General features: G+C 50.3%; 2 protein-coding genes and 1 pseudogene across 8 annotated transcripts in view; 2 read left to right on the top strand and 1 right to left on the bottom strand.

Annotated features, from left to right (window-relative positions):
• Positions 1-11,370, bottom strand: part of SNAP47 (synaptosome associated protein 47) — a 94,030-nt gene extending 82,660 nt beyond the window's left edge. The window contains exon 1 of one of the 4 annotated variants that reach the window (XM_079772070.1): positions 11,220-11,370. The gene's annotated coding sequence lies outside the window, so the exon portion shown is untranslated. Of the gene's footprint in view, positions 1-11,051 lie in introns of all 4 variants that reach the window. The other 3 variants (XM_079772071.1, XM_079772069.1, XM_079772072.1) reach the window with 3 other exon arrangements.
• LOC307100342 (beta-1,3-galactosyl-O-glycosyl-glycoprotein beta-1,6-N-acetylglucosaminyltransferase 3-like) lies at positions 1,618-4,729 on the top strand (annotated as a pseudogene). Its single transcript has one exon. The product of its transcript is annotated as a beta-1,3-galactosyl-O-glycosyl-glycoprotein beta-1,6-N-acetylglucosaminyltransferase 3-like (transcript).
• An 89-nt stretch (positions 11,371-11,459) lies between the features above and the next one.
• JMJD4 (jumonji domain containing 4) lies at positions 11,460-20,128 on the top strand. 3 transcript variants are annotated; one of them, XM_079772067.1, is made up of 7 exons: positions 11,461-11,767; positions 11,878-11,963; positions 12,216-12,381; positions 14,506-14,631; positions 14,972-15,218; positions 15,741-15,887; positions 16,215-20,125. In XM_079772067.1, exons 1-7 carry the CDS (start codon positions 11,676-11,678, stop codon positions 16,524-16,526), a joined length of 1,176 nt encoding a protein of 391 aa, XP_079628193.1. In that variant the 5' UTR covers positions 11,461-11,675; the 3' UTR covers positions 16,527-20,125. The 3 variants fall into 3 exon arrangements, with proteins under 3 accessions (XP_079628194.1, XP_079628193.1, XP_079628192.1); XM_079772066.1 differs by having other exon boundaries at positions 11,462-11,963; positions 16,215-20,122; XM_079772068.1 differs by lacking the exon at positions 12,216-12,381 and having other exon boundaries at positions 11,460-11,963; positions 15,058-15,218; positions 16,215-20,128.
• Positions 20,129-24,050: the final 3,922 nt, after the last annotated feature.

The raw sequence follows: 24,050 nt of genomic DNA on the forward strand, positions 1-24,050 counted from the left end.
AAGTTCAGAAACAGAAAGTCAGAATGCTGGTTACAATTGGGTAGACAGCAGGGAGCCTATATATAGGTGCCTCTGTGGCTGGTGATGTCCTACTTCTTGTCCTGGGTGTACTCATTTTGTAATAATTCAAAATTGTGCATTTTCTATCCTTGTGATTTATTCATTATTTTGCATTAATACTTCAATAAAAGGTTTATTGACTGTTTAGCAATATAAACTGTATTAAAAAGTGCTAATATGAAATTAAAATGTACATATAAAAGGTATACCAGAACTGAATTTCAACTGGATGCTACAATTTCACAAACATCTGAAATCATTGCCCTAGGCCAGTGATGGCGAACCTATAACACGCGTGTCAGCACTGACACGCGTAGCCATTTCTGATGACACGTGGTCGCTGAGGCGAAACATTTGCGAAATAATGTTTTTTCCTCAAAGTGACACACTACCCGAGTTATGCTCAGTTTTTTGGCGAAGTTTGACACACCAAGCTCAAAAGGTTGCCCATCACTGCCCTAGGCAGAAGCACAGTTGCCATCATTTGCATGTGACCCCTTGTCAGTTACTTAGCCTCTCTGCCTCCATTTCCTGATCTGTAAGTGGAGATAGAATTGTCCTTATCCTGCACCACAGTGGTGAAGTTTAACTGATTTAATATATCAAAGGCACTTAGAAGAGCACCTGGCTCCTATATGCTACATGTGACATTATGATCATATTTAATCCTACAAAATATCTAGAACTAACTCTGCTCATCGTTTAGAAGTGGGAAAAGTCTACAACTTCCTCTGGATTTTTTTTTTTTATTATTTCTCATATGACTGCTAGAACATCGTCTTGTCCAAATTCTGCCATTTGGCCTAATTGGTTTTCACGATCTGATCAGAGTTGGCTACAGACAGCACCTAGCCACAAAAACAAACAGACACACACAAACATGACGATGAAGAAAAGAAAAGATGGAAGAATGTGCCCAGTGAACACAAAGTTAAGGTGCCAGGTTAAAGCAAGACAACTCGATCCCACCACAGGACAAATAAATGTAACTTCTATGTTAATCCGACTCAAGTACTTCACTAGTGCATCCTAGAACTTCTCTTCACCACAGGAAGGGCAGGCCCACTCATCTCCGATGTACACACATGCCAACCGGCTCCTGGTACTCATCGGTACAGATCACCAGCTGGGCTAATTACTAATATCTGAAATTAGGACAAGCCTAAAGATCTGCCATATTAAGTGTGAGAACTCTGTCATCATTGCAAAATAAAATATGGTACTAGGAAGTAATATCTATAAAGATATCAGGGCTGGCGGGATCACAGAAACCATTTGTCCAATTCACATTTCATAGATGAATGTGCATAGCATGTCATGGCAGAAGCTCTGAAGTCCACTGAGAGGCTGGCCAATATTCACTCAAGAGTACTAACATCAAGTGTTTTGCACAAGTGTCAATTCTGAGAAAGAATCAGCCTTAGGATCTGAATATTTTAGGTGATACAACACAGTTCAGACACCAGAGTAATACAGGTAAGGAGACATAACACTTACAAATAAGAAACAGTATGACTTCACATACTTGCACTAAAGAGCAAAGATAATGTGTGGTAATCCTGGAACAGACTGCTGTGGATTAATACTATAGGGAAGGCAAGCCTTCTACTTGAAAAATGTGGTAGAAGTGGAGCAGAAAGCAGCAGGCCCAGTGCACCTTTCGCATTGATAAGCATCACCACCCCAGGACACAGAGGAGGACCTGAGGCTGGCAGGGTCAGAAATTTGCCCAAAGAGATGAACCCAAGAATCTGTCTTCTTAGCCAGGATGACAATTAATGCCAGACCAAGGAGAATCTCAACACTAAAAATGCAGGCAACGGAAAAAGGCTGGTGACTGTATCCATCGTGACCACGTAATGAAGCTTCTATAAATGCCCAAGAGGATGGGGCTACAAGAGCTTCCGGGTTCATGAACTTCTGGAGATGTGTGGAGAGTGGCGCACCTGGATCAGGCATGAAAACTTTGGGACCCTTCCCACATACCTTTCCCTGTGCATCTCTTCCATCTAGCTGTTCTGAATTATATCCTTTTTATAACAAACCAGTGACCTAAAATTGAGGAGCCGGAGACAGTTTTTTGGACGCCCTGTGAATATCAGAAAGTATATTTTGGAGGGGTTAAAAGAAGACCAAGGGATATGGTTTTCACATCTGCTTCCATGGAACCCAACCAATCTTCTCTGGGAAATAGAAACAAACCACGGCAAGAGATCTACCCTAAATAGGAAAGAAGCTATTAAAGGATTCCAATCTCCTCTTCCTTCCCTGTGCCCAAAGTCTACTGATCTCCCATACCATGAAGATGATTTGGTGGAAGAAACTCTGCCGGCAGCATAACCTGTGGACCCTGGGCTGCTATTTGCTGTTGGCCATTCTTGCTCTGAGATTCTCTCTCAGATTGAAATGTGACTTTGATTCCCTGGATTTGGAGTCCACAGACTTTTGAAGCAAGCACTGCAGAGACATCTTGTACAAGTCCCTGCAGTTGACAGCAAGGAGATCCATCAACTGTTCTAGAATCATCCGAGGGGACAAGGAAGCAGTGATTGAGGCTCTCCTTGACAGGCTGGAGGTCAAGAAGCAGGAGCCTTTCATAGACACTGACTACATCAACATGACCAGAGACGGTGAGTACCTTAAAGCCAAAAGGAAGTTCATACCGTACCCACTCAGCAAAGAAAAGTCAGATTTCCCTATTGCATACTCTATGGTGGTCCACGAGAAGATTGAAAACTTTGAAAGGCTGCTGAGAGCTGTGTATACCCCTCAGAACATATATTGTATTCACGTGGATGAGAAGTCCCCAGACACTTTCAAAGAGGCAGTCAGGACAATTATTTCATGCTTCCCAAATGTCTTCATGGCCAGGAAGTTGGTTCGGGTGGTTTATGCCTCCTGGTCCAGGGTGCAGGCGGACCTAAACTGTATGGAAGACTTTCTTCAGAGCTCAGGGCCATGGAAATACTTCCTGAATACATGCGGAACAGACTGTCCTATAAAGACCAATGCCAAGATGGTCCTGGCCCTCAAGATGTTGAATGGGAAGAACAGTATGGAGTCTGAGATACCTACTGAGTACAAAATATCTCGCCAGCAATATCACTATGAGGTAAAAGACACAATATACATAACCAACATGTATGTATATGTAAGATGAAGGACCCTCCGCCTAATAATTTACCTATGTTCACGGGAAATGCCTACATTGTGGCTTCTCAAGGCTTTGTCCAACAGGTCTTCAAGAACCCCAAAGCCTGGCAACTGATTGAGTGGGCAAGATAATTATATCCCTGATGAACACCTCTGGGCCACGCTTCATTGTGCCCCATGGATGCCTGGCTCTGTTCCCTACCACCCCAAGTTTCACATGTCAGACATGGCTGCCATTGCCAGGCTGGTAAAGTGGCAGGGCCATGAAGGAGACATCAGCATGGGGGCACCTTATGCACCTTGCTCTGGAACCCACCAGCGGTCTATCTGTATTTATGGCATTGGAGACCTTCATTGGATTCTTCAGAATCATCATCTGTTGGCCAACAAGTTTAACCCGAAGGTGGATGATAATGTTCTTCAGTGCTTAGAATACTTATGGTATAAGGCCATCTGCAGACTGAACTCTGAGATACACTGAGAGAACTGCTACCTCAGATTGAAATGCGGGGCAAGAATATGTGCAAACATGCCCAGAATGTGCTGGGACAGTGCGGGGTGGGAGACCAGGTCTGTGGAATCCATGGCATCCCGCAGGGTTAGGGCGCTGCTATTGGAGTGTGGGTAAGTAGATCTGTTGCCTTGCAAATTGCTATCCCAGATGAACACTGACTTAGCTCTCCCCATTCCCAGTAGCCTCTCCACTGACTTTCTCACAGAGTGAGCTAGCTATTTGGGAGAGCTAGGGAGGGAAGTGTGACAGGGGACCCTGGACTTTGGTTGAATGCTTGGTGTCCAGCTTTTCCATTCTGAGGAGATGCCATTCCTAATAATTCTAGGCTTGGTAGTGGGGAGGGGAGTTTGATGGAAAGAGGGCCTTCTTTTGTACTATTAACTTAAAAATAAATAGCTCCTGATTCAAACTTCTACCTCCGTTTTCTGTTTTGGAAGCCAGAAATAAGACAAAAATGTGATACTTTTTTTCATTACTATTGGTGGCATTTAAAATCCCTCGTGGCTGGCCAGAGACTCCCCATTATTCCAAAATCATCATGGCAGGCTGTATAAATAGCCAATTCAAAAAAATATAGAGGTACGGAGCTGATGCTTTCATTGCTGAAAGCCCTCCTCATGTTGTTTACATTGCCAGATTTGTGACTCTTCTATATGGGAAAAGGCAGGGTGATTTAACCAATCTGACCACCGTATCTTTATGGGGAAACTACAACCCTAATTTAGTTGGCTTCACAGCCAAAGCTTAACGTTCTATAACAAAGATAATACCTAGTTTAAGTAAGGTTACCATATAATTTTTTGTCCAAACTGGAACACTTTTACAGGAGGGAAGGCGGCTATACTATTAAAATTATGTGGGGAAATAAGAATAAACTATGACTGTTTAGCTAAACCAGGAAATCAGGTTATTTCCCATTTACTAGTAGGCCTTTTGAGTGAAAACTCTTTTAAGTATGTGAATGAAAGAGTCACTATTTGTGGTTCTCTGGCTTATACATTTCCTCATGGGGAGACAATTATGTGTGTGTGTATTTGCCACCACTCCCCCAAAATGTTACCCAGTGAAACGATGATCTCTGAAGCCCCAGAGATAATTGTCATAGTATTATGGAAGGCTATTGGCTATTGGTAACACTCTCCTGTGATGGAGAGGGGATACTACATAAAAAGAAGCTATAATTATATAGTACAGTTGATCTTCTGCATACAATGTGCTTTGGAAAAGTGATTTAAATACAAATTAATTTGTGTAATTTGAAAAAAAAAAAAAATACAGGCAACGACAGGGAGAACCAAGATGGTGGCATAGGTAAACACCTGTACTCTCTGCCTCCCACAATCACATCAAAATTACAACTACAATACAGAACAACCATCATTCAGAACCACCTGAAAGCTGGCTGAATGGAAGTTCTACAACTAGAGAAGTAAAGAAGAAAGCACATCGAGACTGGTAAGAGGGGCAGAGACAGGGAACAGGCTGGTCTGACACCCACATGTGACTTTTTTTAATCTGGAGGGAGATCATCTCTGCGAAGGCCACCAGTGAGAAGCAGGGGATCCCAGCTGCAACCAGAACCCCAGCCCCAGGTTCCAGAGCTGGGAAGAGAAGTCCAGTAACTTCAGGCTGAGTGAGACGGAGGCTGCGGGAGAACCACATGTTCCTTTTAAGGGGCCGGCACACAAACTTACTTAGAGTTGATCCCTCTGAGCTCCAGCGCTGGGAGGCTTTGGGAGACCCAAACACATAAGGGGAGGAACTGTATTGTCTGGCATCGGAGCAGGAACTCAGGGGTGGCTTTCTCCCAGATGGGGGTGCTTCCAGAGGTCATTGTTCCTGTGCTGGGCCCACCCCATTGCAGAGATGGCTGGCAGCCATATCTGAGTTTCCATCAGTGTGACTCACACTTCGCTGAACTCTGGTGATTCCCAGAGACCCCACCCTAACCAATTTGCAGCCCCACCCAAGCCGTTTGTAGCAGCTTTTCCATATGAATGGCCTGTCTGGCTCAGACTTTGCTAAAATCTCTCAAACAAACTGCAACTGGCATCAGCATGTCCCAATAGAAGGCCCAAGACCTGGCACTAGCACAAGTCTGCCTTGCTTCACAGCTGGGCCTCATCTGGGCATTTCCAAAACCAATACAAATAGCAGCTGTCTGTGGATCTCTCTGTAGCTCCTGCTGGGTAGCCCCAGGCAACGGCTGACTTTGCACATCTCTGGAGGACCTAGAGCCAGTGCATAGCTTCAGACCCTAACAGATTACAACTCTACACATCCACAAGCAATCAAGGGGCTGACTCAGTGAGCACCACTGAAGCAAGTCCTGCTCCATAGGGGTGTCTCCTGCACAGCACCTCTTCCACTGTAGTCACAGCTGGTCCTCACAGCCAATTGGCCTGGAGGTCAACTCCTCCCAGTGACCCAACAGCAATCAAAGCTCAAATACAACAAGACTATGCACACAGCCCACACAGGGATGTACCTAGAGTGCCCAGCTCAGGTGACGGGAGGCTGAGCCACTGGGCCCTACAGGACACCTAATACACAAAGCCACTCTAAGAATTCTAAGAGACATTTCAGCTCTGCCTAATACATAGAAATAAACACAGGGAAGCAGCCAAAATTCGGAGACAAAGAAACATGTTACAAATGAAAGAATTGGAAGCAAACAAACTAATGGATACAGAGTTCCAAACAATGGTTAGAAGGTTACTCAAGGATCTTAATGAGAGCTTCAAGGGACTCAAAGAGAGCTTCAAAGGACTTAGTGAGACTTTCAAGGATCTTAATGAGAATGTCAAAGACATGAAAAAGGACCAATCAGAAATTAAGCATACACTTACTGAAATAAAGAATAATTTACAGGGATTCAACAATAGAGGAAATGATTCTGAGAATCAAATCAATGATTTGGAATATGAGGAAGCAAAAAACAACCCAATCATAAAAGCAAAAAGAAAAATGAATTAAAAATATGAAGATAGTGTCAGGAGCCTCTGGGACAATTTCAAACAAACCAACATTTGCATTATGGGGATGCCAGAAGTAGAAGAGAAAGAGTAAGACATTAAAAACTTATTTGAAGAAAGAATGACAGAAAACTTTCCCTACCTAGTGAAAGCAATAGGCTTACACGTCCAGGAAGTGCAGAGAGTCCCAAATAGGAAGAACCCAGAGAGGCCCACACAAAGACACATCAGATTGAAATGCCAAGGGTTAAAGGCAAAGAGAGAATCTTAAAAGCAGCAAGAGAGTTACCTTCAAGGGAGCACCCATACAACTACCAGCTGATTTCTCAACAGAAACTATGCAGGCCAGAAGGGAGTGGCAAGAAATATTCAAGGTGATGAATAGCAAGGACCTACAACCAAGATTACCCTACCCAGCAAAGCTATCATTCAGAATTGAAGGTCAGATAAAGAGCTTCACATACATGAAAAAGCTAAAGGAGTTCATCACCACCAAACCAGTATTACATGAAATGTTGAAGGGTATTCTTGAAGAAGAATAGGAGGAGCAGGAGGAAGAGGAGGAAGATAAAAAATATGAACTATAAAATGGCAATAAATACATATCTATCAACAAATTAAATCTAAAAATCAAAATAAACCATCAAGAAATCTAATGAACAAAATAAACTGGTGAATAAATTAGAATCAGAGTCATGAAAACATGGAACAGACTGACAAATCTCAGAGGGAAGGGGGTAGGGGGCAGGAAGAGATTAACCAAAGACACAGACAGAAGGGTAGTAAAGGCCTGGGGTGGGGTGGGGTAGGAACCAGGGTGGGGGGGAGGCCAATGGGGGAGAAAAATGGGGACATCTGTAATACTCTCAACAGTAAAGATTTAAAAAGAAAAAAAAGGGGGGAGGGAGATAAAAATGCAGGCAACAACAGCCTCACACTCTCATCCCAGGAGACTCTGTGAAGGAGACAGAAAGTCCATGCTCTTATGTCACTGGGAAGCCAGCAAGGAGTTCCTCAGCTTCTGACTCCTGACCTCTGAACCAAGGACAGTGGTATCTTCTTGAGGGGCCTGACCTGTGAGCTCTCCACACACACTGGACCTTGCAGCAGCTCATCGCGGGGGCAAGAGTAGCTGGGCCTGCCTTTCCTCTATGCCCACAGCTCAAGCAGGATAGAGGGATCCTTAAGGCACCTGCATCTTCATCAGCCCTTTCTCCCTAGTGAGAGGAGCTCTCACCTGGGTATTCTGAGAGAAGCACAGAGAAAATGCAGAGCATGGCTGCGTGGGACTGACCTCTCAGGACAGGGTGCAAGTGCCACAGGCCCCAGCCAGTCATGACCAACAATACCTACCATGCACACAACCTGCTGGATTGTGAAAAATGCAAAAGGTCTCTACTTTCAGAATTAGGGGATGACTATGACATCAGTGTCACCATGGTTTTCAGTGTTTCCATGTCTGACAAATGTTGGGGGCTGAGTACCTCAGGCCTCCATCACAGCGGCATGCTCACAACCCTGGTCGACCCTGAACCTGCTGCTCCAGGACACTGAATGGCCTCTGCCCCAGTGACACCATCTCTCCCAAAATGGAGCCTCATCATGGAGCCCTCATCCACCACAGAATTCACCACAACTCCTGAGAGCCTATAAATGTGCTCACATGGGGGACAACTGGGTCTGCATCCTGGAGAAGCAAACGTCCTGCGGAGAGTGCCTTGTGCACAGTGCCAGCACATCCAGGCACCCAGGGAGTATCTGCTGAGTGAATCCCATGCCATGTGGAAACATCAACTGTCCACTGTGGACTGCTTTCCTCCTTCATGTGCTGATGCTGGTCCGATGTATGCTGAGTTCTGGAGTCCTTACTTGGTCCTCACCCGCTGTAATCTAGAACCTACATCTTCTAGTGAAAGACTTACAGACTTGCATGGACCCTGAAAATAGAGCTGAAATGGGAAGGGAAGGTCATGGCAAGGCTCCCAAGGATGTCCAGAGCTCATCGGCAGAGTGATGCTCTAGGTTACTGGATTTAGTATAACATTAGCATGTTATTTAGTATAACATTAACTATAGCATTTAGTATAACATCTCTTTCTGCTCTTGCATCAGAACTGTGCCTACAGTGAAAAAGTATCAAGTAAACACCTATTTTTAGTTAATTTCCAGAGTAACAGCACCAGCAACATTTTACACACCTTCCAATAACTCCTGACCACAAGAAGGCTCAGAGTCAGAACAGTGGGAGCAGTGTCTCCAGGTGCCATGGCCAGCCTTTTCCATTACCTTCATCTCCTGCTCCTCAGAGGCACCCACTTTCAACCTGGGAGGTTCCAAGTGCTGTTTGGATGTTTTACTGTAGCAGCATGGCGTATTCACAGGGCGTGCCCCATCTTCCTAGCTCCTCAGAGTAAATAGGACTTTATGTAATTCCCACTGCATTTCCTACAAAAGTAAGCACTACAAAGTGCTTACTTTTAAACTCCCTCCTGCTGTTTTCTCGCTGACCCTCTGAGGGGTGTGTCACAGGGAAGTACCCACCCCCGGGATGTGACTCCCCAGGATGTGACCACAGTATGTCTGAGTGGGGCCCAAGCATGCACACTTCTGACCAGTTCCAGGTGATGCCAAGGCTGCCGTCTAGTGGCCTTTGAGGGACACAGACCTGCTCTCACTGGTTCTGTTAGAGACTCAGTGGTGGTTGACACTGCTCGTGCCAGAAGGTCACCGTGTGGGCTAGGGGAAATACAACACAAATGCCTGGAACAGCCAATGCTCAAAAAAATGGCCCATCTCCTACCTTGAGGGACAACGCCAGGAAGCATGTGGACCTGCTGGCCCAAAGCCTCACCCTTCTTAGAAAATTTACTCTCAACCACACACCTTCAGGAGCTGGATTCCTCCCAGGCAATACCCAACTGAATTTCATTTCTCCCATGGGGCAAACTTTGACCCATATTTCCCAAATCTTTATACTAGTATACTTATGAATACTTTGCCCTATGCCCCCCGAGATCCACAACTGTGTGAGTGTACAGGGAGGGAGAGAATACAAAGGAATGAATAAATGAATGAACACATATCTGGAATGAAAGCTCTACATCAAAACGGAAAACATGCTCATCTCTGGATGGGGTTATGGTTGACTCTTTTTCTCCATTTAGCCTTCCCCTGTGTTCTCACCGTCTGCCCTAAACTAACCAGCCCAATGAAGAATGTCACACCTTAAACACACAGGCAGATGGGACACAGATCACACAACACCTCCCACTGCTCCACTTGCCACACAATATCCACCCCCAGTCCCATTTCTCCCATGTTCTTTTTTGTTGTTGTTAATCCTCACCCAAGGATATTTTTTCCATTGCTTTTTAGAGAAAGTAGAAAGGAAGAGGAAGGGGGAAGGGGAGGAGGAAGTGGAGGGGATGGAGGGGAAGGAGGTGGGAGGAAGGGGGAGGGAGAAAGGGTAGGGGGGAAGGAAGCTGGAGAGGAGGGAAGGGGAGGAGAGGGGAGGAGAAGGAGAGGGGAAGGAGGAGAGGAGGGTAGGGGGAAGGGGAGGAGGAACTGGAGGGGAAGGAGGAGAAGGAGGGGAAGGGGAGGGGGAAGGAAGCTGGAGAGGAGGGAGGGGGAAGGGAGGAAGGGAGGAAGAGAGGAAGGGAGGATGCATCTTTCCCTCCAGGAAATGAGATGAGAGAGGTCTTATTTGCTTTTTCTTCTGCCTTACTATGTTGGAGATGTGTGAAGTTCTGCCCAACTCTGTTCTCTCTTGCTGATGCTCCACATACATGTATGCAATCTGACAAGTTCACACAGTAACGAGTCTGGTTTCTTTCCTTCCATGCTGAGGTGGGTATGTTTGTGAGGGTAGGACTGATTTCTCCGATATGCCGAGACGTGACATGTCACCCCCACCACCTTTCCACTCATGTCCCTCCATTTCAGGCCTGCGGTATATGCAAGCTCAAATACTCATCGTTGATCACCACACCCTCTTTTCAGGTCTTCCTATTCCTCCACAATCCCTCCTAGCATCTTCCAGGCACCTACCAACCCCTCCAAGTCCCCGCTCTCTCTCCAGCTCCCCACTTCCCCCATACTTCAGGTCTCCACCATCCCCCTAGGCTCCCATCATCCCCTCCAGGTCCCCATGGTTCCTTTCCCTCCATCACCATAGGCCCCCATTATCTCCTCTAGATTCCCACAATCTCCCTAGGCCCTCTTATTCCCCTTAGGCCCCCACCGTCCTCTCCAGGTCCCCCATCATCCCCTTAGTCCTTCACTACCCCCCAGTACCCCACCTTTGGCCCGCCTGTCGTTTATCTCAGCCCGGCCCGCAACCCACCACCTACCGCACTCCCTGGGGCACTGGAAAGAGGAGGGGTCCTCACTGCCAGATACACTAGGGACGACGCGCTCCTGAGTCTTGAGGCGCTTAGATGACGAGACTCAGGGTGGGCGCCGTTTGAAAACCTCAGGCGCTGTGTGGACCCGGAGGGCTGCCCCAGCGCCCGCCCTACCTGCGCCGGTGAGGGCCGCCGCGTCGTGCGCATGCGCTCAGGGCCCGGCGCTCCGCCGCACCGGCTCCGGCAGGAACTCTGCCTGGGGCGTCTTGGTTCCCCTCCGCAGCGTCTGGCGCTCGTGTGTGCCTCGCGATCTCGTTCCTGCCAGCGCGCGGGTACCCAAGGCTTCTGTGCGGAAGTAGTTTTAAGAAGTACTTCCTTTCACCTCCCAGGTTAACACGCAAGGCTGTGGGAGGCCCGAGGCCGGCTTCCGGCTTCCGCCCTCTCCCGGCGGCGGCACGGGCACTCCGTCCTCCGAAGCCCCCGCACCTCAACCCCGCCTCAGCCCCTCAGCTCTCGGTAGACCCTCTCCTCCCCTCCCGATCCTCCCCGCCCGAAACTTCTCCATCCCCCGATAGAACCCTTTGTTCCCTCCTGAGCCATCCCCTCCGCCCTCAGCAGCCCCGCCCCCCCATGGATGCAGAGCCTGGCCTGGCATGGACAGGGAGACGCGCGTGTTCGCCGAGAGCCATTTCCGAGGCCTCCGGGGGCGTCTCCCCAGCAAGGTCTGTCCGACCCCGGACCGTGTGGACTTCATCGAGAAGCCCGACTCCTTTTCCTACACGGACTTCTTCAAGGGTTACCTGCTCCCCAACGTGCCCTGTGTTTTCTCCAGCGCCTTCACTGAGGACTGGGGCAGCAGGAAGCACTGGGTGACGCCCGGTGGGAAGCCCGACTTCGATTACCTGCTTCAGAGTTATGGTAAGGACTGAGGGCGAGCGCAAGCACAGGACTGGAGCGGAGTCCTCTTACTCATCCTGCCAAACTCCCTTCATACCACCAGGGGCGCCAATGCGGGTAGCCACTGAGGGTTTGGGGAGAAGGCAGGAGTGGGCTCCCCAAGGAATTCATGCGGAGACGGCATAAGCAGTGTGTTGGAGGGGTGGACAGGATCAGAGACAATGAAGAAGCTGGAGGACTCAGAAAAGTATGTGCCTGACCCTCCCTTTCCAGGAGATGTAGTTGTACCTGTTGCAAACTGCGGGGTCCAGGAATACAACTCGAACCCTAAAGAACACATGCCCCTCAAAGATTACATCAGCTACTGGAAAGAGTTCATCCAGGGAGACTACTCCTCTCCACGGGGCTGTCTCTACCTCAAAGACTGGCACCTGTGCAGGTAAAGGTGTGGTGCAATGGCCACGGCGCTGCTTTTTCCAGACTTGAGTGAGCCCTGGCTGCACACCGGGGATCTCCCTGGTTAGGAATTTTAATCCGTATTTTTAAAAATCCAGCTCTGCGGCACAGTGTGGCCATCCCATGGTGTGCACGCAGTTGGCTGCTGTGGAGAAGCGGGATTGGTGGAGGTGCAGGTGGGCTCTGGGAATTACATCTTGGTCACATTTGCTCAGAGCTGAAGGCTCCACTTACATCCATCTAACTGGCAGCACCCAGCCTGCCTTCCTCTGCTCAGATGCCCCTGGGAATCAGCCTCCCTTTCCAGCCCTCTTTCTCTAGGTCCAGCCTGTTGTGCTGCCCGTCTCCTGACTGGCTGCCTGCCAAGCCCTGCATCCCGCTGCTAGGCTCACTCAGGTGCAACTGCTCTTTAAGCTGTGGCCCACCTGCTTAAAATCTCATCACTGCTGCCCTAGCTGGTTTGGCTCAATGAATAGAGCTCGGCCTGTGGACTGAAGGGTCCCAGGTTCGATTCCAGCCAAGGGCACATGCCTGGGTTGCGGGCTCCATCCCCAGTAGGGGGCGTGCAGGAAGCAGCCAATCAATGATTCTCATCATTGATGTTTCTATCTCTCCCTCTCCTTTTCTCTCTGAAATCAATAAAAATATATATTTTTTTTAAATCTCATCACTGCTGAGCACACCAACTCTCTAAAGAGGACTTTTCTTTGCTCCCTCCTACACACTTCCACCTGGGGAGCTCAAACGATGCTGTTCTGAAAACATCTCACTCTCACTGTTGTGACCGCTTTCTGAGGGGGTCTTCTGGTTTTGTTTCCATTTTCCCCACCCAGGGGCATGCTTTTCACCAGCAGAAACCATCCTAATCAGACTCCCCTTAGCTGGCACAAAGGTGTAGTTAGTTGGATGAATGAGTGCACAAATTGAATTCTTGTTTTGCTGATGTGGAAACTCAGGCTCAAAAAGGTAAAATGAGACTAGAACTCAGGCCCATGTGATTCCAAGACCACTGCTAGAGTACACGAGACACGCCAGCGCCAGCCCCCACCCACCGCACCCATAGCATGTCCTCAGTGTTCCTGCCACAGCTCTTTGGATTGGGCATGGAACTTTCTGTGTAGACAGTGGTTAAGGTGCGACCAGACACTGACCCTGGCTTTCGGACACTCATAGGCCCTGATGCTTATGCAGTGTGGATTTGAGCTTCAGATAAGCAATGAGTGTGTGTGTGTTGGGGGGGGGGGGGGGGGTCTTTCTTTGTTTGTTGTTTTTGGTGTAAATATATCCCAAGTATTGCATGGGGCACACTTGTACTAAAAACTTTATTGTTTGTTTGAAATTAGGTGTTGACTGAGTGTTCTGGCAACAGTAAAATGAAAAGAGCAGAGCAGGCCTGGGCTAGGCAGACACGGGAGGCACTGTCTGAGCAGGGTGTGTGAATGGGCAGGAGTCTGGTGCTGGGGGAACTCCAAGTGGTTTGGTGGTACTGGGTTCTCCTGGCCTCTGACCGAGCATGAGGTGTGAGCCTGCCCGGCATTCTGCCTTGGGCTGGTTTGACATGCTCCTGTGTTTGAGAGCCCATGGCTGGGTTGTGGGGTCCACCAGTGGAGTAAGGATTTGAGAGGCTGAGGGTGAAGAGGACCTTGGTGTTCATGGCAGTCCTTGTGCCAGGGCCTGTGGCCTTGTGTCTGCTCAGCAGAGTCAAGGTCCCTGGTGTGGGTGAAAACACCAAAGCAACCCACAAGTTCAGAAAACAGTGTCATTCCAATGATGCATTTAGAACCCAACTCTGAAATCCAACAGTCTGAAATCCCGGACCATGCGCTGGAGGGCCCAGAGCGCGTGGGTTGCTACCTCCGTGGGTGGTCTAACCCTGTCACAGCACCCCTCGGCCATCTCATCTACTTACTACCCTGGTTCAGGTATTAGGGCGAGTTCAGCTAGGGTCATCTGACGGTCAGACCAGGGCTGGGTCATCTGAGGTGGCCCCACTCAGCCTGGCAGTTGGTGCTGGCCCTGGAAGGCAGCTCAGGGGCCCTCATATCAGTGCCCATTGGGTTTGGGAGCGTGGAGATGGCTGCATCCTCATGCCTCTTGCTCTCTGAAGGTACTCCTCTGCCGAGGACTTATTCACCCTGCCCGTGTACTTCTCGTCCGACTGGCTCAACGAGTACTGGGACACCCTGGATGTGGACGACTACCGTTTCATCTACATGGGGCCCGCTGGCACCTGGTAACCATGTCCGCTCCCACCCACTGCCCTGCACCTTGTCCCTGATCACTCTCCTGAACCATGTTGCACTCTCAGAGCCTCTGGGAGATTGCCCTTGGCCAGGCCATGGAGTCAGCTGCCAGGTGTGGCATTTCCAAGCCCATTTCCTTCTTCCATGGCTCTGCTCAGAACCCGTGTCCCTCCTGCGGGATATTCGGAAGTGGGGAAGGTCTGGCTCACCCCTGTGGCTCACAGATAGGTGTGAGCGCTGGGGACCTGGGGCCTCTGAGTGTGGCCAGTCTATTTGGAAGAACCAAAGCCCACACCCAGACCACGAGACACCAACAGGGACTCTTCGCAGGTCGCCGTTCCATGCCGACATTCTCCGCTCCTACAGCTGGTCTGTCAACATCTGCGGGAGGAAAAAGTGGCTCTTCTTCCCACCAGGGCAAGAAGAAGCCCTGCGGGACAGCCACGGTGGCCTACCCTACGATGTGACCGCCCCTGAATTCCTGGATAGCCACCTGCACCGGGTGCTGGAGGTCACGCAGGAGGCAGGCGAGATGGTGTTTGTGCCCAGCGGGTGGCACCACCAAGTCCACAATCTGGTAGGGTGGGCACACCCTGCTCCACGTGCCCAAGAGGTAGTCTGGGCAGGCACGGAGACATGCCATGGGGTTTTACCAGGCTGGCCTTGACCCCCTTTCGAATGGACCCTCAGCCTGCTCTTGGACTGTTCTTGATGCTTCCTGAGGAGAGAGGGCTGGCTCCATAGTTGGCAGGTTGTTCCTCTGGGAGAGCCCGGGTGTGTGATAAGGCCGGCCATAGTGAGGCTGGGCCCATGTGTAGGCTTGTTGACCCCACACAGCACTGCTAAGGGCTCCCTCCCTCCCACATTACTTTCCTCATCTGCACATAGTAGGGTTGTCCAGGGCCCCTGGGGAGCCCCACCCTGGACTAGCTATGGACTCAGATGGTCCCAGACTCGGTTCCCTCTTACCTGCTGACACCCACTGGGAGATAGGAGGGAGAGCTTTCTCAGCTGAGGAGGGCTGGGAGGACCTCAGGATGGGGGAGGGGACACTGCCCCAGTGGGCTTGTGAGGACAGCCTGCAATCTGCCTCTTCCAGGAGGACACTATCTCCATCAACCACAACTGGATCAATGGCTGTAACCTGGCCAACACGTGGCGTTTCCTGCAGCAGGAGCTGTGTGCCGTGCAGCAGGAGGTCAGCGAGTGGAGGGACACCATGCCAGACTGGCACCACCACTGCCAGGTGGGGGGTTTGGCCCGGACAAGACTGGGGACAGGGAGGGGCCAAGGCATGGGAGGGAGGTTGGCGGGAGCTCACCAGAGACAGGGCTGCAGTGGGGGGAGGGGTGGCTACCTGGTCTGCTGGGAAGAGGGTTAGTCTGGGGCTGAGGCAGATCACTGGGGCTCAGACCATTCCATCACTGGCTGGCCCCCAGGTATCTGACTCCATCCTCAAAGACTAGTCCATGGCTTGGGATCCTTGGCAGCTGGGACTCTGTCCACAGTCAGCAGAAACTTGCCTGGAGTTGCAGGTGAGCAATAGCTCACTGGCCTCTCCTCTCTGCTCCAGGTCATCATGAAGTCCTGCTCCGGAATTAATTTTGAAGAATTTTACCACTTCCTCAAGGTCATTGCTGAAAGGAGGCTCCCCCTAATGAAGAAGATAGGCCCCGGTGAAGTGCAGTGCGGTGAGGGCTCTGGGCTGGGCCCGCAGCACACCATTTTTGACATCAGCCGGATCGCTGAGGTGCTGGCGTCTGTGGTGGTCAACCCCGACTTCCAGAGAGTGGACACGAGCAAGTTTTCGCCGCGGCCAGAGGACCTCCTACAGCAGCTGCAGGAGGCCCTGGCCACCACAGAGCCCCTTTCGTGTGCGCCCTGAGCGTTAGTTGGCAGCCTGACAAGGACCCTTGAGGCCCTGCTCCAGGGTCCCTTCCAGAAATAAAGCTGCATCCTCTGTGTGGGCTGGGACATGTGGCCTCCCAGATATGGTTCCTGCTCTTAAGGGTCTGGTTCTGTTCTGGCATCCCAGACTCCAGTGCCTGTCCAGAGGGTCCAGGTTCCTTGTCCTTGTGAGGCCCAGCAGGACTGGGGACTCAGGTCTGGCGAGGGGGTGGGTGGAGAGTTGTTGGTAGCTTGGACCTGTGGCGAGGCTGTGGTTATGCTGGGGACTCGGGAGTGTGAGCAGCATGTGGCTGATTTTTCTTGGTGTCCCTAGCCCTCCCTCAGCAGAGACCAGCACCAAGCTGTTGGGCTTCCCGTCCACAGCAGCACAGGGCAATGGATTGTTTTGCAGACCCACTCTACAATAGCATCACACACACCCCAAGTCCACGCCGATTCCTCTGGAAGCAAGCCCCCTGGGGTGGGGTAGAGACTGGGGCCCAAGGCACCTCCATGCTGCAGGGCCTGTGTCTCTATCCCACATTCGAACCACTGTTTAAATAGCTCCCTCCTTTCCTCCACTGGCCCCTGGCCCCCCTTGGCAAGGTCCTGAGCCAGAGATGTCATACCGGTCTGTGCTCTAAGCCAAGCCTTCAGGTATCACAGGCACTGTATTCAGGGGACACTCAGGCCCTGCTGGCAGTAAGTGGCAAGTCAGAACACCCGTTGCCTCCCTTCTGCTTGCTGCAGCAACACCTTCCCCTTCAGAGACTCCATTCAGGGAGAGCCCTTTGCTCCCAACCAGCAGTAAAGAGAGCCCTGATTAGGGCCTACCTGCAGGCCAGATGGAGCCCAGGCCTCTTCCACACCTTGCACATCCATTCTGCACCATCCACCTACTTGTTGCACACTTTGCAAACTCATTCAACAACAACTCTGCACACTCATTCTTTCCATCCTTTTCCCCACCCTTGCACATCTCTTCTGTGCCAAGCAAATCAATTGTTACACACTGTTACACATTTTAACCTCTGCAAGCTTATCTGCACCATCCAATTTCTACCCCCTGCACACCTGTGTGTCACTGTCATGGGATGAGTGCTCTCCAGGGAAACGGAACCAAGCTGTATGAAAAGAGATGGGGCTGGTGAGTGTGAGTCTGCGGAGAAGGCTGGACTCGGGCAAGGTTTCTGTGTTGCAGTCTGGAGGCAAAATTGCTCCTTCATAAACCTTGGTCCTTGCTCTTAAGTCCTCAACTGCTTGGACAAGGCCCACCCACATTATGGCAGGGTCATCTGCTTTACTCAGTCTGCTGAGTTAAGCATGAATCTCCTCTAAAAACCTTTGACAGCATTATCCTCACTGGTGTTTGACCAAGTGGCGCTGTGGCCTGCCACATTGGCATATAAATGTGACCAGTGTAATCACTCTTCTTGTTCATTTGGACTCAGCAATCACTGCTTCCTCCAGCACCCGCTTCTGAACACGCCCACACTGACATTCAGCAGTCTCCTCGCACAGTTACTGCAGGCAATCCAGTAACCCCCCCCCCCCCGTGGTGTCCGCACCTGCCCCCATGCTCTTCCATTTGACTCAGTACAATTCCCTGAGTGTTTTGTTTGTTTTTAATCCTCACCCGAGGATATTTTTCCATTGATTTTTAGAGAGAGGGAAAGACAGAGAAATATTGATATGAGAGAAACACATCGATTGGTTGCCTCCTGCATGAGCCCCAACCAGGACTAGGGCTGGGGAGGAGCCTGCAACCAAGTTACTTGCCCTTGACCAGACTCAAACCTAGGGCCCTTCAGTCTGCAGGCTGACGCTCTATCCACTGAGCCAAACCAGCTAGGGCTCCTGGGTGTTTTTCAACCACTGGTTTGCCACGGCGTGTGACTAAACTATTCATATCACTGTGTAATTCTGCAACCATCCTTTGCACATTCATCCTATACCAACCAACATCCACTGTTTGCATGCCCTCTCTACCATTTAATCACTGCACACTCTGTAATTAAAAAGTCACGGTGTCAATTCTCCAACCTCACACTTTGCACACCCAGTGTTTGCCATTCACAGTCACCTTTTATCCACTCACCATGTGCAGCTCAACAACCAATCTGCATGCATCTCACTCCATCCAACTTTTCCTTCAGCACACCCTCTGTGGCATTTAACAACTGCTCTTCTAATGCTCACAGACTCACTTTGCACAGCCACCATGTGCTGTTCAACAGTGTCTTGTTGCACACTCCCTGTGCAAGAGCCACTCTGAACACTTACTGGTTACCAACCACTACTCACCATTCTGCTCTTTCCAGCTTCCATCCTGCACCACTGTGAGCCAGTGCTTGCACACTCACTGCAAGTCAACAACCATTGCATGCATCTCAATCCAGTCTTTCCTTGCACATTAGCCCTACACTATCCACATGCGGCTCGCGAGCCGCGGTTTGCCGCTCTGTTGACTAATGAGTTTGCCGACCACTGTCCTAGTTCATAGGTCGAAGTTCAACTACTGAGCCACAGTGTTCCTCTTTTAAATGCTTAGGTCAGTGACTCGCATGTGGTTCGCGAGCCACTGCACTAAGCCATCAATAATCACCTCACAATCACTGGTTGAACAATCACTTGCACCATTTTGCTCTCTCCTATGTCTTCTTGCACAGTCACTGGGCCCTGCACAGGTGACAATTGTAGCCATCATGGGGGAAGGGATAACTCAGCTGCCCCACATTTCACTCTGCTCCTGCCTTTACAAGCTGTGTATTCTGGAGCTGTTGAAAAAGTGATAGGTTAGAGGTTGTGTCTGTCCCAGAGGCTCCCTACTGGGTCTGCTGTTAGCCCTTGAGCCGTGATCCTGGGGAAAGCCCCAGAGAGTGCTCACGGGAGCTCAGGACAGGTGTCTTGCCCTAGGGTTGGAAGCACTGCAGTATTCAGTTGGTAATGATGTGTTCCTGCTGCCTGTGGACATCAGTCCTGCTTGCACCTCCTCCCCTGCCCACCAGGCTACATCTTTCAGCCCACCCCACTGCAAAGGTTACACCCCCATGACATAACCAAAGCACATTCCTCAGGGCCAGCAGGAGGGGAGTGAACACTGTCCCTGACTTGAGGGGGTGGGCGGGTAGGGGCTCTCTCCCAGAACGATTCAAATCTAGGTGAAAGGCCAACTGCAGGGCCCTTTGGGACAGGGTGGAGTCCTGCCTGCCCTCATATTCTTGGCTAATAATCTTCCTCTGGCCTTTTCCTTCCTACATTGTATGTTTTAATCTATTTTACAATTTTTCCCATTTAGTGCTGATGACTTCCAGTTTGACCTTAAAAACTACAATTCTCCAATTGGTAGTCAAAAGATACCTCAGCAAGGGAAGCAGAAAGTGTTCCTTTTTCCTCAGAGTGTAGAAAGGCAGCCACTGTCCTGGGACAGCAAGTGGCCCTGACAAGTGCTATTTTTAAAGACGCCCAATTTCAGGGGCTGTAGCTCTGCCTGTGTAAGTACCTTCAACCTCTAATCCCAGGAGTTCTGAGGGGCTGTCTCTGCTCCTGGCCCAGGTTCGCAACACAGGAATGAACCTGACCTCTGAGGAAGTGAGACTTGGGCATGTGCCTCAGGTCCAGGGAGGGAGCTGGCCCTTTCCCACCTAAAATAAACGAATGGTTCTGCAAAACTTGCAAGGAATGAGTCTGATTTAAATTAACAGGAAATGAAGAGCAAAACCACAACTTCCAGGCTATAGTAGAAACATACTTCAATATAATACTCAAGTGTAGCTTTCACTTTTTACAACAAATACTGTAACAAGATTTTTTTTTTTACCTTTTATATAAAAATCCAATCCTACCTCCTCTGAAATCTTCCCTTCCCACTGACCCCACTTCCTGTGGTCTCAAAGTCCTTTGTGCCTGGCACCTGCAGGGGAGCCAGAGAACATCAGTGGGACTTAGCTGTCTCCTCTTCACCTGGTGAAGAGCCACTTATGTGATGGGTGGGTCTCTCCCAGAGGAGGGGTAGGCAAGACTTGATGATGGGACCTTTGCAATTCCATGTGCTGACAAAGGCTGGAGAGGTGAGAGGCTGGGCCAGGACCCTGGGAAGTTCACAGGCAGGTGATGTAGACATGAGAACTGCAGTCTTCAGACCTAGTGGGTGAGTGGGTGCTCTGGCTGCCAGTAGGCCTAGGTGACAGGGACCCACCTGTACCTGCAAAGGGATGATGGGAGGGTAGAGCAGCTCCTTAGCTAAAGACAGCTAGTCCTCTGGTTCCCAGAGAGCCATAGGCACCCAAAGCAGCAAGTGAGCCCTGGGAATCCAGGTCAGCCTGCCAACAGTCCGGCATCATACACAGCCAGAATAGAGGTCCAATGGTGAGACGAGTCTGGAAGTGGCCTAGGCTGGCAGGTTGGGAGGGAGGTGCCTGGCTGGCTAGGGCCACTTCTGTCTGTTTATCAAGTGTTTATAACAACAGAACCCTGTGCCTAGTTGAAACCAAAACTTGTCAAAAGAGCTGCTGAACAGAAATTGGAATGGAGGCCCAGGTGACCAATGAGAGCTCCCACCCCAGTCTTAGGGAGACCTTTCTGCTCAGAGGAACCTAGTGAGAACCCTAATCCAGGCAGTTTGAATCTTTTAAAAAAAATATCCTACCTAATAAAATGGTAATATGTAGATTACCATCACTCCGCTACGCCCACGATTGGGCCAGAGGGAGGCGCAGGGGGCGGGACTCGGGGTGGCCGGGGTAGCCGATTGGGCCGGCAGGACGCTGAGCCGGAGGCTTCTGAAAGGCCTGGTGCACCAGCGGACAGGCATCCAGCTCCACTGGGATCGAAAGCGAAAGCGTGTAGGGAACACTACATGTGCATGATTCAATCATGCACTGGGCCTCTAGTTTTTAATATATTTTATTGATTTTAGAGAGGAAGGGGGAGTGAGAGAAAGATAGAAACATCAATGATGAGAGAGGATCATTGATTGGCTGCCTCCTGCACGCCCCCTATTGGGGATCAAACCCACAACCCAGGCATGTGCCCTTGGCCAGAATCGAACCTGGCTGGCTGATGCTCTACCCATTGAGCCAAACCAGCTAGGGCCAGTTTGAATCTTTTAGGTTCTCAAATAAAAGGGATTTACACTTCCACATACACATTATCCCTAAACATCCTCTCTTCTTTCCTTCCTTTATAAGAAGAGCTCCTGGAAATTTAAAAAACTATGTAGCAAAGACAATTCCCTGAGCAAGACACAGCTCATCCAAGTAGAGTGGGGGCTGCCAGTCTGGGAAGAAGAGGGAAGGCAGACTGGGCAGCTTGTAGCTTTGATCATTTGTCACTTAAGATTTCTCTAAAAAATTTCCAGCCAATCTTGTCCCAATTAACAGGAAGAGGGAGTTATGACTATGCACAGGTTGGGGGAGCAGTTTGAGAGGCAGGAGGTCCTGATAATGGGGTGAGGATGTGGTCATGCCCAGGTAGATCTAACAGGTCTATGGCCCCCATCCTGGTCTCTCCTGCTGGCACTTAGGTGCTTCCAGGCTATGGGGTGGATGGGGTACATTTTTGCTCTATACCAGCCCAGGCTGTCTTTAGGAAGCCAGGCTCCTGCTGCTCGTTCTGTCTTCACTACATCTCCGAGGGGAGGACACCCTGCCTGCCCCAGAATGGACAATGCAGGGGATTCTCATGGGCCAGGTGAACAAAAGGACTGCTTGGCCTCAGGTCCAAACTGCTGGACCAGAGACTGACATGCGATTTCCCACTGTGCCCATGTATCAGTCACTGTTAGTCACAGTCGGGATTTCCCCTGGTGCCTAATAGGCAATAGCTCATGCCCCAGGAGGTCTATGAGGAGTGCCTGGGAAAACTGATGGATTCTTACGGAATGGACGTCAGTAGCTTCACGTAAACTAGAAAGCAAATTGTCCTGTCACTCCCTAACCTGTCAGTCTGATGTGGTCTCTCAGAGGTCCTGTCACTGAGTGGATGACAAAAGACGGCTGTGCAGGGGGATGTCCTGGAGCATTCCTTGGAAGCTCAGACTTGGCATGGCCTCAGCTCCAGCCTAGTGGGCAGAGACTCCACTGGGAATGGAACCAGGCTCCTCGGATACCCCGTCTATCGCTCTCCATTCATGGTTTATCCCAGAGGGGGGCGTGGACACAGCTCAAGAGCCCAGAGGATGAGCTCTGGTCAGTGGTGGGGCTGTGTGTGAGGGGAAGGCAGCTGGGACAAAGCCTCTGGCTCAGAGTGGCAAGTGGCCTCTCCTCTGTGGGTCTCGGTCTCCTTCTCTGGGAAATGGAGGGATGATGATCTTGTGCTCAGGCCTCTCAGGAGGTGATGAGATTAAAGTGAGGAGATGAGTGTGGGAAGCTTTGTGCCAGCTCTTCCTGGAGGAGTGAGGGGAGAGCAGTGATGAAAGTCAGATGACACTGAATCCTCAGGAGCTCCTGAGAGGCAAAGGGTGACTTCTCACACTTTCCAGAAGTCACCCAAGGCCACTCAGTGAATGAGTGTTGGAGCTAGGATTGTTCTAGGATCCAATCGTACTGGGGTTAGAGTAGCATTGGTACCAGATGACTCAGGTTTGAGGCCAGCAGTGTGTGCCGCGCCAGCACGGCCACGGGTGAACCTGAGTGGGGGTGGCTGAAAGTCTTAGAAAAGACAGACAAGAGAATGAAAGCTGGGTCCCAGTGGGACGCTGCTTCCCTGAGAGACAGCACCGACGCCCACAAGCCGAGTCTTTATTTTATAGCCAGATGCCACGAGGCAAAATAAGGGCGTGGTCAAGATGTTTACAACATTCTCGTGAGTTTCAATCCTACTCAACTACATGCACCTGAACTCTATCGAGCCCACATCACTCAGGCACGTGGGGCCACGTGTTCGGACCATAGGTTCAAGCTTACAACTACAGCTGTTGGCTATAATTGTGCTGGGAGGGCCCTGCCCTCCAAGCTGGGACTTGCACATGGCAATGAGAGGACTGTGCCCTCTCATCAGTCTAAGGCTTGAACCTGTCCAAACTCTGTAGCTGCTCCCCACAGCAGTGAAGGCAGAAATGTAGTGAGGGGAGGGTGGCCTCACTGACCCTGTCCTCAGCCCTGGCGGGAGCAGCTCTCCAGGTGTGCCACCCTGGTGAGAACCTCCAGAGAGACCAAAAGAGGCTGCAGAAGATGAGTGTGTCTGTGGAGGAAGGGTTCCAGGGACACTGAATGGAGGATGATCCGGAGGTGGTGAGCCTGGGGTTCCCAGGATGGAGACTTTGGAACAGAAAACCTCATACTGAGCCCCGAGCTTTCAGCATATGGACAACCTCTATCATGAGAGCCTCACAGCTCACCTGTGAGCTGAGGCGTCATGGCCATCTTAGTGATAACTAAACAGAGGGCCCACATAACACATGCATCCAAATCACCTGGTGACGCACAGAGCTGTCTGAATGAAGTTTGTCTGAGCTGGACTCAGCCTCTCCTTGACTTGCTACCCATAGAGAGGGGAACAGTGAGGTCTGGCCCCTCCCAAA

The sequence above is a fragment of the Cnephaeus nilssonii genome, assembly GCF_951640355.1.
Source record: "Cnephaeus nilssonii genome assembly, chromosome: 5".
Taxonomy (NCBI): domain Eukaryota; kingdom Metazoa; phylum Chordata; class Mammalia; order Chiroptera; family Vespertilionidae; genus Cnephaeus; species Cnephaeus nilssonii.